The following is a 12,773-nucleotide window of genomic DNA, read 5'->3' on the forward strand; positions in this document are numbered from 1 at the left end:
GACATTGTATCAGACACCGACACCACAGTGTGACAGTTCAGACAGCATTGACATTGTATCAGACACCGACACCACAGTGTGACAATTCAGACAGCATTAACATTGTATCAGACACCAAGGTTACCTAAAAATGACTTCAAGTGCTCAAATGTTTGGGGTCTCTAAGCAAATTCTACACCTTTGTGTAGAAGGGACTTCAAGTCTTTGGATTTTGACATCCTCAGGGTTCCTAAACCCATGGACACCCAGGAATGACTTCATGGCGTTATATAGCTGTCTTCCTCCTACGATTTGGGATGTGTTTCTACTTCTAAAAAGAGAATGAAGCTTTCAGAACCACTAATGTGGCCCGAGACCAGAGGTTCTGCTGCTGGAGCAGGAAAGCTGCTGTAGGGAGGACTCGGGGAGTGGGGAGCTGGAGCAGGAAAGCCACTGTTTGGAGGGCTCAGGGAGTGGGGAGCTGGAGCAGGAAAGCCACTGTTTGGAAGGCTCAGGGAGTGGGGAGCTGGAACAGGAAAGCCACTGTTTGGAGGGCTCAGGGAGTGGGGAGCTGGAGCAGGAAAGCCACTGTTGGGAGTACTTGGGGAGTGGGGAGACAGCCTGAAAGGACAGCTTGGGAGAGAATGGGTCTCGGGGTTTCCAGAGAGAAAATCATGAGGAAGGAGTGGGGACAGTGCAGGGAGAGCTTAACCAGCTGGTGCAGGACTGGCCTGTGCTATCCCAGGCAGAGATAGTTGTTCCTCCAGCTGCTCCCTATTTCCCCCGTGCTGGGTCTCTGAGCCGTGCCCAGATCTGTGAACACTGAAGAAAGAGTCGGGGGGCCAAGAAGCCCCTTAAAGAGCTGCTCCAACCATGAGCATTTGGCACAGATTTGGTGTCAGAGTCAAAGTGTGACCAGCAAAGTTTTTAAAAAGCCATTCCTGGGGTGAGCCAGATGTCCCCAGGTCTCCATAGCATAGTTGGGATGAAAAAGCAAGATACACATATAGAACTGATGGGGTTAGCAGATTCCTCTAGGGTCATGCAGAGTGAAGTATCAGTGCCATCCTGCCTTCTGATAAATCCAAGAAGGCTTCCTACAAGCAGAGGATTCCAAGTCCAGACGATAAAGAAAAGGGAGGCAGTGAGGCCGAGCATGGGGAGAATCAGATGGACCCAGAGCACCCAGCGTGGTACAGGTGAAGATGGCAAGGCAAAGCCAGGAGGGATGAGTGACTGGGCCGCCAAAGAACACGATGTGCGCTCTGTAGACTACAGACGACTCCACGCGTCTCAGAAGCTAGGGACTCCAGGGTAGTCAGGGTGTTTTCCACTCAGTCAGGCTTTCTAGACACGGCCACTGAAAAGCCTTTCTAATTAAGAACTAGTCATGGACTCTTGAGTGGAAGTTCTAACACTGGGTGGGGTCTTAAAAGATGTTAGGCCAGGAGGTAACCGGACCAAATGGCATGAATGACCGCACCGGAAATAAGAGGCTATAGAAGGACATGATCTGAGTGACTGGGGACACCCACAGAGGCATTTTACGAGGCTCAGAGGAAGAGAAATCACTGCTTCTCTTCCAATGAGTAGTTCACAGCAGCTTCCCGAAAGAGGCCGCTGTTCCGGGACATTCCAGGCAAAGGTATAACTGCATAGAAGGCTTGGAAGCAGAGACAAGGGTGACGTCTAGTGACAGCAGCACCGAGGTTGGTAGTGACTAAGGGGCCAACTATGAGACCTGTCCCCACCTGTCCTCAGAGCTCCTGACCTGGAACAGCCAAGGACCTGGGAGTCCCCAGCAGGGTGTCGGAGTGATAGGCAGAGACCAATGTGAAGCTATAGGTCCCCTCTCCCTCTTACGCCACAGATGTGTCTCCAGAACAGCTGTCCCCAGCTACCTGTCCCATCAGTCTGTGCCACCTCCAAGCAGCACTGAGGTTTGGCCTACCTGTTCCCTTTGTCTTCTACCCAGGCAGTCCAACCAGAGCTTTAGGGGGCCAGCTTCCCTGAGCAGCCTGCCAGGGGGACCAGTGCTGCAATGGCAGGGAGCAGACTTCACCCTGAGGCAGAGACAGCCATCCTTCCCCTGTGCCTCAAGACACCCGCACAACTTGTACCTATGTTCTGTCCCTGCCTGTCCAGGCCTAGGAGTTGTGTCCTGAAACAGTGGCCAACCAGGCCTTCCCTAGCCTGGTGCCCAGGCCTGCTCTGGGTGATGGCAGGGAACACGCATACAGATTTCCATGTGTTGGTAAGGAGAAAGCCTAGGACTGAACTGTGTCCCTGAGCTTCAAGGACAGCAGGAGGCGAACCTGATTCAAGCAGCAGAGTGGAGGAGGGCAGAGGCTCCCAGAGTTAAAGTGGGCTTTCCCAGCACCCTCCTGCCTGTTCTCAGCTGTCTCACGGGCATCCCTTTGCCTTCAACACAAGCTCCAAGTCTACACAAAAGAGAGCCAATGAGGTTACTGTCCAAGCCTTGGAATATCCCCTGGACCCCTGGCAGCAGGGCCCCATATAGGGCTAACAGCTGGGAATCATCCATCTCCTTGCTCCCCCAAACGGCTTCTCCCTCCACCCCAGGCTCCACCCCGAGTTTTTATAAGAGTGAAATCAGGCCGAGGAGACATTAAGGGCAGCCTTGAAAGGGTAAAGAAGTTGTGAGGTGCAGAGGAGGCGAGAGCTAAGGGTGGGGCTGGAAGAGGCCCACACAGCGGGGGGTGGGGATGCTCCCCGCTGGAGGCGCCTGCTCCCTTCCCACAGACCTTCATGATGCCCCAAAAAGTCTCGCGGGTTTGTCACCTGCCTCCACGAAAAGGAGGGTTAGAATAGAACCAAGTCCTGGAAGGGAACAGAAACTTTAGGGAGACGAACTTCCAAAGACACGGTTAGAGAGGGTCAAGCTGAACTCGGTCCTGCAGCTTTGATTCAGCTACCCCAGTGGCTAATCCCCAGTTGCTTTCCCTGGAGGTGCCAGTGTGGGAATGTCCTTTGGGGCCCGCTGGTGAGTACCTGGGCTTCCCCACCAGCTGCCCAGAGTCTCTCCACCTCCCCTGATGGTTCAGAGTGGGGTATAGGGTATATACCCGTCTGCCTAATGCCAGGTGAAGACCGAGGTCAGCAGGCCGTGGACATTGGGGCTCGCAGGGCAGAGAGCAAAGCATGATTAGATGAGAATATTGGTCCTGGCAAAAGACCCGGTCTCTAGGCAAGCTCACCAGCCCTCCTCCTCTAAGGTCTGAATTCTTCAGGTGTCGTCAGAGCCCCCCTGGGGCAGAGGCCATATCCTTGGTGTCTGTGCTCCATAAACATTTGCAGAATGGCATCATTATCCTAATAAGTGGCTCAGGGACACACAGGTAACAGGGATGTTAGAGGGCCATGGTTCCCAAAGGCCCCAGGAGACAAAAAACCAGGCCCTCTGACAAGAGTGAACCACCACTCCACTCCCATCTTCCTACATTCAGTGCAGGCTCTAAACAGACATGGAGAGGTGACCGTGCTGGTACAGTCGTACATTTAGTGCAGGCTGTAAACAGACATGGAGAGGAGACAGTGCAGGACAGTAGTACGTTCAGTGCAGGCTCTAACAAACAGACCTTGAGAGGCAGCAATGCGGGACAGTCTATGGACAGGTTCCCCGCTCTGGCTGGCAGTTTCGGAAGGGGCAGACACTAACAAGACATGTTTCTTCTTAGGGAGCAAATAGAAAAGGCTCAGGAACAAGCGGATACCCAAATCGAGGTTCCCTCAAGGTTGGGCACGCCTTCCTGTTTGGGCCACATGGAAGAAAGTGACCGAAGGAGTCTCCCCGTTACCCACAAGTGGTCATTATGTGGCCACTGAAACTCCAGTGGTTTGTTGTTCTGCTGGGTGAGAAAGACAGGCTCTGGACCAAGGTTCTCTGGACCGGAATCCAGACGGTTCCAAGGGACTGTCTTCTCCAGCCCTTTGTCCCTAAGAACACACGGTCAAAATGACCCCTCTGGTCCTAAAGGTGTCTGGTCCTGAACCACCTTCAGGCAAGCTGTCTGGGCATGGGAAGCTACTCCAGGGGCAGTGATGGACATGAAAATATGCCTACATGAAGCCAGGGGACACAGCAGAGCCTTCCTGAGTCTCAGTCTACCTGGGACTCCGGTGATTCTGTGCCCCCCACTGCTACCCATGCCGCCCCCAGATTGCTAATGGGGTTCAAATCCGTCCCCGGGTGTAGGTTGAGGCCATCTCAGAGAGACCGTGTGAAAATTAATTAGTTAATGTATGTAAAGAGCTTTGAAGATGAAAAGTGCAGTGTGGTATCCCTAATAACATCTTCAGTCTTTTACGGAGCCCACGTCGCCTCTGAGCTCACCTTTAAGATGAGTCTTTGGGGAGTTGCTGGCAACCTCCCCAAGCCCATAAACAACATAAAATGCCTTTTCACTGCTTTTACGCAGCCAACCCCAGCTCTCCCCACCAATAAAAGGACCTCAGAGGATCAGAGAGATCCAAAGGACTCCAAGCCTCACACTCTGCAGCCTACACCAAACCCAACAGCCACTTAGACGCCATCCAACTCACGCGATGTCCTGTCGCTCCTACAGGATCAGCTCAGGATGTGGAGTTACCCGAAACTTCAGCTCCTGCTCAGCTGTGGCCCCTAAAACTGGCAACCGCTGCTGCATCAGTGCTGCTCCATTCCGAGGAGTGTCCTGCTACAGGGGATTGACCGGCTTCAGCAGCCGAAGTCTCTGTAACCCGAGCCCCTGTGGGCCCCGCATGGCTGTGGGAGGCTTCCGCTCAGGGTCCTGTGGACGCAGCTTTGGATACCGCTCAGGGGGTGTTTGTGGGCCCAGTCCCCCCTGCATCACCACCGTCTCTGTCAATGAGAGCCTGCTCACGCCCCTCAACCTGGAGATCGACCCCAATGCTCAGTGCGTGAAGCATGAGGAGAAGGAACAGATCAAGTGCCTCAACAGCAAGTTCGCAGCCTTCATTGACAAGGTGGGTGTGGTCTGTGATGGCCCAGAGCAGACCTCAGGCCTGACTTCCCTTTGGGAGAGGCCAGTCTGTTGGAAAGACAAATTGGCTGCCGGGTTAGGGACAGGAGAGTGGAAGGAATGCAGACCCACGGAAGTGGATGGATGCATGGCCCTCATTTGGTACTTGGAAAGTTCATTATGTAGTCTGGAAATCCAGGCTATGGTTTAAGTGTGTGTGTGTGTGTGTGTGTGTGTGTGTGTGTGTGTGTGTGTGTGTGTGTATCTGAGGACAACATGAAAAGGCAGGGGTGTCACTACAAGCCTGGTTGAGGGCAAGAGTGGAAGACAATACAATCAGAAGGCATGGTGGCCTGTGCCTAGGCAGCATGGGCAGTGCAGGGAGACTGCTCAGGCCACACTGTCTCCTCGTGGGCTGCCTGTGACACTTGACAGTGTGACCCCCCAGGCGGGATACACCCTTGAATAGCAGGACTGACCTAATGTGTTTCTGTGAAGATTTGAGAGCTCAGTTATGGAAAGGACAAGCCAACAGCAAGCATTCAATAAATGTCAATGGTTACTCTCTCTTTTTCAAAGACAATAGTGGATTACTCTCTCTTTTTCAAAGGCAATAGTGGAGGAGGAAGTGTGACAGCTAAACAAGGCGGTGGGGAAGGGGGTGGGGGAGGCTGGAAGAGAGACAGGGAGGATGCCTGCCTGCAAGGACACCCACCAATACTGGCAAAGTATCAAAGTTGCGCAGCTGCCTCCAAGGGGCTGTGGAGAGAGAGTCTAAAATTCCTGATGCTTTTCTTTAGTGGCCTTAATAAATCCTCCAAATCACCCATTGGGGAGGTCTTAATATCCACATGTAATGACAAATCAAGCTGAGGATGCTCAGGGCTACTCAGACATACTGTGGGCCAGTGAAGGCAATAGATGGGGGCTCGAGACAGCACTCCCCCAGTGAGTGTGAACTGGTCCTTAAGACCCCGGGAGTCTGCCTCCGTGATGTGGAGGAAACGACTTCTGCATCCCCCTCCCCCCACAGAATCATGACGAATGAGTAAACTTCACAGACAAATGATACAGACACAGACACAAATATATAGAAATACAGATACAAAAAACAGAGAGAGGCAGGCAAAGACATAAAAACAGATACAGAAAAGACAGAAACAGATGGAGACATGGACAAAGGAAAAAATAAAGGTCTTAGACACAGACATAAAGAGTCATAGGGGTGTCAGGTGTGTACATAGTGAATGTGTGTGATGTGGTGTAATGTGTGTGGTGTGTGGCAGTGTGTGTGTAAGTGGTGTGGTATGTGTGTGCTTATGCATGGAATGGTGTATTGTGTGTGGTGTGTGTGTATATATATGTGGTGTATGTGTGTGGTTTGGGGGTGTGCACACGTGTGTGGAAGGTGTTCCAGACACAGGCCTGGGTACCGCAGAGTGAATGTCAGAGATGTGTTTGTTGGAAAAATGGCTGAACAACCACTAGTAATTAGAGTTGCTTTATTGACTTGCTATCCTTGCTGCATGTCGGGGTCTGTTCCAAACAATACACATGTGTGAACTGGCTCAGGCTTCACAGCTGTAGTGATACTGTTCCGAACAATACACATGTGTGAACTGGCTCAGGCTTCACAGCTGCAGCACTACTGTTTTGAACAATATACATGTGTGAACTGGCTCAGGCTTCACAGCTGCAGCACTACTGTTCTGAACAATACACATGTGTGAACTGGCTCAGGCTTCACAGCTGTAGCTCTACTGTCATGGAGTGAGAAACACCAAGGGGCTCACCAGTTTGCCCGCCTCAGTCTCAGAACTGGAGCTGGAGCCTGACCTGGCTTTGAGCCAAGTTTGGAGGCGTGCAACCAGCATGAAAGGGCAGAGAGTTCTAGCAAAGCACACCACACACATAGCACACACACACATAATACGCACACATGCACACACACACACATACATACACATACCAATCACACATACCACATACATATACACACATACCACACCACAACAAACACACAGCATACTAATCACACACACACCCTGCATGCACCACACACCATACACATCACACACACACACCATAACACACACCACATGCACACACACTCAAATACACACACATACACACTCCCTATATTCCCACTAAGTCTCTTTCCTCCCCTGAATGGCAGGTGCGCTTCCTGGAGCAGCAGAACAAGCTGCTGGAGACCAAGTGGCAGTTCTACCAGAACCAGCGCTGCTGCGAGAGCAACCTAGAGCCCCTGTTTGGAGGCTACATCGAGGCACTGAGGCGGGAGGCTGAGTGTGTGGAGGCTGATGGTGGGCGGCTGGCTGCTGAGCTCAACCACGTGCAGGAGGCCATGGAGGGCTACAAGAAGAAGTGAGTGTGCACACCCACAGGACTCGGAGGGCCGTGGGTGGGAAATCTCTGCTGTGGCTTCTCAGGGTCCCATAGGACTTCCTGGGCCTTGGAGGGTGTGTGCAGCAGAACCCGGTCCTGAGAGAGAACTGCTCCCAGGAGGTGAGGGTCTGAATCCACATGGGGGTCCCAGTGCTGTCTTCCCCATTCCTTGCCTGCCTTCCTGCTCTGGGTCCTGGGCTGTGGGCTCCCCCACACCAGCACAGTGCTCTTGGAATCTAGGGTGTCAGAATGATTAGACTCGGGGTGGAATGTGTGTTCTCAGGAACCCACCTCAGAGGCACAGGACTGGGGAATGCAGCCAACCTGAGCAAGGCCTTGCCAAGAGCAATGCACAAATACAACACACAAAGACTCATTCACACCACAAAACGTTCAATCCCTTTCATGATCCTGGAAGAACTTGGCTAGGAACTGAGGCAGGATTCGAGGCATGGACCCTGAGTTCTGGTTTTTTTTTTTTTCCCATCTAGGTATGAAGAGGAGGTAGCTCTGAGGGCTACCGCAGAAAATGAGTTTGTGGTTCTGAAGAAGGTGAGGGTCCACTTGCTGGGCAGGGAGGGAGGGGAGTCACCTCCAGGCAGTCATCATGTTGGCTGGACTATCTTGCCTTGGACCCTTCCACATGTCCTTCCCTCCTCTCTGTCCCCTCTCAGGATGTGGACTGTGCCTACTTACGTAAATCAGACCTGGAGGCCAACGTGGAGGCCTTGGTGGAGGAGTCCAGCTTCCTGAAGCGCCTCTATGAAGAGGTAGAGACACTCATGTGTCAGCAAGGATGGAAAAGAGGACACAGAGGTGGGGGTGGGGTTCAGGGTCCTAGGTCTGCGAGTGCTCAGTCACATACCACATGCCCACACATGTGAAAAGGCCTGCTATACTGGGTGTAGAGCGCTGGGTGCACATAGCTACGGTGCATCTGTATTCACGTGTGTAAGATAATTGTGCATTATATGTAGTCGTCTTCTGGGTCTGTGGGTATCTCCCATGATGGAGTGTGTTTGCATGCTGGATGACACAGGAATATGACGGTCTACGGGGATTCCACGTATGAAGGTTCATTCTGGACTAGTTACTATTTGGCATTCAGACCTTTGCCTGGGACTTCCAGTCAGGCCTTTCCCACACTTCCCCCATTTTCAGAGGCTGACCCCATTGTAAGGTTTAGGGCTTTCAGCCTTGCTGTTTAACATTGTGCCTGTATGTGAACAAAGGTGGTGGGGGCCAGAATCAGTGAGCTTCCTCATTAGAGCTCCACCAGTGAAGAATCACTGTCCCAGGGATGGAACACCAAGCCCAAAAGAGGCATCAAGCATAATGTTCTTCCTCTTGGCTCTGCAGGAGATCCGTGTTCTGCAAGCCCATATCTCAGACACTTCAGTCATCGTGAAGATGGACAACAGCCGGGACCTGAACATGGACTGTGTTGTTGCTGAGATCAAGGCTCAGTATGATGACGTTGCCAGCCGCAGCCGGGCAGAGGCTGAGTCCTGGTACCGCACCAAGGTGAGTGCCTCCTAGTCATGGTTGTGGGAGCCATGCAAGGTGTCTGTTAGAAAAGGTTTCTTTTCTTTAGTACTGGTAAAAGAAAAGCTGACTGATCTCGGGGTCAGGTAGCTAGCAAGGGCTGCTATATGTAAATACTGCACATGCTGAGCACTGTGCCTGCTGCACACTCATTGGCTGAGCACAGTACTTGCTGAACACTCGTTGGCTGAGCACAGGACCTGCTGCACACTCATTGGCTGAGCACTGTACCTGCTGCACACTCATTGGCTGAGTACTGTACCTGCAGCATACTCATCCGCTGAGCACCGGACCTGCTGCACTTTCATTGGCTGAGGGGGAGGTTGTTCTACTTTCCTTCTTAAACATCTGTCCCCCACCCTCAACTTCCAGTGTGAGGAGATGAAGGCCACAGTGATCCGGCATGGGGAGACCCTGCGCCGCACAAAGGAGGAGATCAACGAGCTGAACCGCATCATCCAGAGGCTGACGGCTGAGATTGAGAATGCCAAGACCCAGGTAGGTCATAAGGCAGACTCAGATAAGTGATAAGCACAGGAAGGCAACAGGCGACATCACGGGGTGCTTTGCTCACTACAATGAAATGGCCTGTCTCTAATTAAGATTGAGAGGAAGCAGGAACCCAGAGAGAAGGCAGGATTCCTTCATATCACACAGCTGACATGCTCGGATGAGCAGAATCTCTGACTTTCAAGAGATGTAACCCATCCTCAGCCATTGCCCACAAAGAGAGATGAAGAATAGCCCAGCCACTTCCTCCTTGGGTTGCCAGCCCTATTAACTACCTGCCATGGATCATCACTAGGGCGCTCGCTTCCCTTGCTCTAAACACTGGGGACAGCCCCCCCACCCCATCTTGTTTTAACAAGATGTCCCTCTCTACCCCACAGCGTGCTAAGCTGGAGACAGCTGTGGCCGAGGCAGAGCAGCAGGGAGAGGCCGCCCTCACTGATGCCCGCTGCAAGCTGGCTGAGCTGGAGGCTGCCCTACAGAAGGCCAAGCAGGACATGGCCTGCCTGCTCAAGGAGTACCAGGAGGTGATGAACTCCAAGCTGGGCCTGGACATTGAGATCGCCACCTATAGGCGCCTGCTGGAGGGCGAGGAGCACAGGTGAGCTGAGAAGAACCATGTGGGGGTTCATTTGAAGACCAAACTGTCCTGAAAAAACAAGCTGGCTAGGGCCTGTTAGTCCTTGCATGGAAGGGGCAGAGACCCTGGGCCTCTTGGCTAACGGTCTGGGCACAAGTGTGACTTATAGCTCTGACCACACGACTCCAGGCCAGGCTTCAGTAATAATGGTTAGCTATCATGTATGCTCTATGTCAAGCGCCCATTTATAATCCTCCATCCTGTCAGGTAAGTACCATTTTTCCTATCCAAAAACAGAGAAGGGATAGCTCAATCTTCAGTTTCTTTCCCATGGCCACAAAGTTACTAAGCTGCAGAGCTGGGACCCAACACTAGGTCCTGGGCTTCTGAAGCCCATTCCGAGTTTCCCTGGAGTTGGACTCATGTACAGTAAGGATGCTGTGCCCTGTATACCCGTAGCTCTGCCTCATGCTTACTGTGAGCACTTATTGGCATTCAGCAGCCTCGGGCACCGATGGCAGGCGGTGTGTGGAAGTCACGATTCCACTCACTACTGCTCTAAACCGGAGGGCTGGTCTCCATGGATGGGGACACTTTAAAGACAGAAAATGAACATTCTAAGAAGATTTGGGGAGCCCTTCCTGCCTCTCAGGAGATAGCTTTAACCTAGAACAAAAGCTGGCCTTGTCTGTCCCCAAGCGACTGTCTCAAGGACCCAGGTCACTGCTTAGAACTAACTAATGGTGCTTTCCTTTCTCCTCAGGCTATGCGAGGGTGTGGGCTCCGTGAATGTCTGTAAGTATCTGCTGGAAAGGACCCCTAGAAAAATGGCTCTGGGTTGGGCAAAGCTGCAGCATGGGCCTACCCCACCCAACCTCCAACATTCCCAACATTCATAGTCTTTCCTCTTCCCCAGGCTCCTCCCTGGTCAGGAAGGGGGGTGGAAGGTGGGGAAGTAAGGGTTGTAGGGCCGGGGAAGGAGGGAGGGTTAACTTCAAAAACAGTTGAGCACCCATTAACTGGTGGCCACTAGACACTGCAGTCCAGGGAAATGGGTCCAGATGTGCCATGAGGTTGAAAGAATAGGACATGTCATGTTAGCCACTGATCCCTTGAGGAGGACACAGGCCCCGAATGTGAAGCCCTCAGGCACCTGTGGTGGGTGGGTGACACCAGCAAGCCCCTTATCCTTCCCTGTTCCTCTTCCCACAGGTGTCAGCAGCTCCCGTGGTGGAGTCGCATGTGGGGGGCTCACATATGGTACAACCCCAGGGCGCCAGATTGCCTCTGGCCCCTCTGCCACTGGGGGCAGCATCTCAGTGATGGCCCCTGACTCCTGCACTCCTTGCCAGCCAAGATCCTCCAGCTTCAGCTGTGGGAGCAGTCGCTCAGTGCGCTTTGCTTAGCACCAGGACCTGCAAATGGGATGTCTGTCTGCCCCAGAGTGGAATGATGTGTGAATGGAAAATGTGTGCTTGCTTCCAGAATAATCTAGATGTTCCTATGGGAGGAAAGAGTCAGGGCCGCTCTCCTCCACCTTCTCCTTTTAGGGAGCTGTTTCTTGGTTTTCCTCGGGCTTCACTTTAGAAGATATTCCCAACCCTCCGCTTAATTCCAACCTGTCTTCAAACACTTATAATTGATTTGTATCATTCACCAAGCCCTCTGGGACACTACCTGTCACCCAGCGTGGCTAAACAATAAAGCTTGGCCTTCGTAGGTCAAGGCACAGTCCTAATCACCCAGGCTTTCCTGCAAAAACTAAAGCACCAGAGGGAACCCTGCCCAAGAAGCTCCCGTTTCTGGCCCCAGGTACATGGCCCCAGAGGCAGCAAGCACCTTCCTATCAATGGTTGTGTTTGGTCACCTCCCTGACTGACTGCCTTCCTTGGGGCAATATGCTCTATCCATACTCCTTGGGTTGCCTCCCAGAAAACAGTCTGCTCTCTGGGGATTCCTGCTACCTACAGCCCCTGGCTAGGGAGCTTTGGTCTTGCTGTTCCTGATGCCTTTACACATTTCAAAAACTCCGTATTTGCTCCAGGCCTCCCCTGCCTGTGCAGAAGGGAACTGCCCTCAGGAGGGCTGATGGGATGGGGACTCTGAGGCCAATTTCTGGTTCTGTCTGTGGGTGCCTTGCCTTCTGGAGTGCCCCATCTGTGTTTCAATAAAGGCTGCTGCGATGCAAGGGTGTGTGGTGTTTTGTGCCAGTGTCGCCACTTCCTGCTGGTTTGCCTGCACCAACCAACCAGTCCTAAGCCAGCCCCACACTGGTGACTATTGCTTTCGAAAAGCCAGTATCACATGTCACAGGGTAACCTTCTCCACTCATCCCTGGGCCAGCTCCTAGTCTGTTCCCACAGGCTGATCTACTTGTCCTCCTCTGTTCCTGCTGGACTGGAGCACAGTTCCTGTTCCTCCTGTAGCATCCTCCCCACCAAAATAAGCCTCCTGCTGTCTTAGTCGGGGTTACTATTGCTGTATGTAACACCAACTTGGGGAGGAAAGGGGTTACCTGGCTTACACTTCCATATTACTGTCCATCACTGAAGAAAACCAAGACAGGAACTCACACAGGGCAGAAACCTGGAGGCAGGAGCTAATGCAGGAAAGATGCTTGCTCCTCACAGCTTGCTCAGCTTACTTTATACTGAACCCACGGCCACTATGGGCCAGGTCTTCTCCCGCCAATCACTAATTAAGAATTAATACCTATAGACTTGCCTAAAGCCCAACCTACCTTATGAAGGCATTTTCTCACTTGAGGGCCC

The 12,773-nt window shown here is 52.5% G+C and overlaps 1 protein-coding gene across 1 annotated transcript; it reads left to right on the forward strand.

The window, feature by feature from the left end:
• Positions 1-4,545: 4,545 nt before the first annotated feature.
• Positions 4,546-11,408, forward strand: LOC102001638 (keratin, type II cuticular Hb5). The gene is made up of 9 exons (XM_005353853.2): positions 4,546-4,965; positions 7,138-7,346; positions 7,859-7,919; positions 8,042-8,137; positions 8,727-8,891; positions 9,285-9,410; positions 9,803-10,023; positions 10,766-10,797; positions 11,215-11,408. The coding sequence occupies exons 1-9, from the start codon at positions 4,546-4,548 to the stop codon at positions 11,406-11,408; spliced, it is 1,524 nt and encodes a 507-aa protein (XP_005353910.1).
• Positions 11,409-12,773: the final 1,365 nt, after the last annotated feature.

The sequence above is a fragment of the Microtus ochrogaster genome, chromosome 15 (assembly GCF_000317375.1).
Source record: "Microtus ochrogaster isolate Prairie Vole_2 chromosome 15, MicOch1.0, whole genome shotgun sequence".
Classification (NCBI taxonomy): domain Eukaryota; kingdom Metazoa; phylum Chordata; class Mammalia; order Rodentia; family Cricetidae; genus Microtus; species Microtus ochrogaster.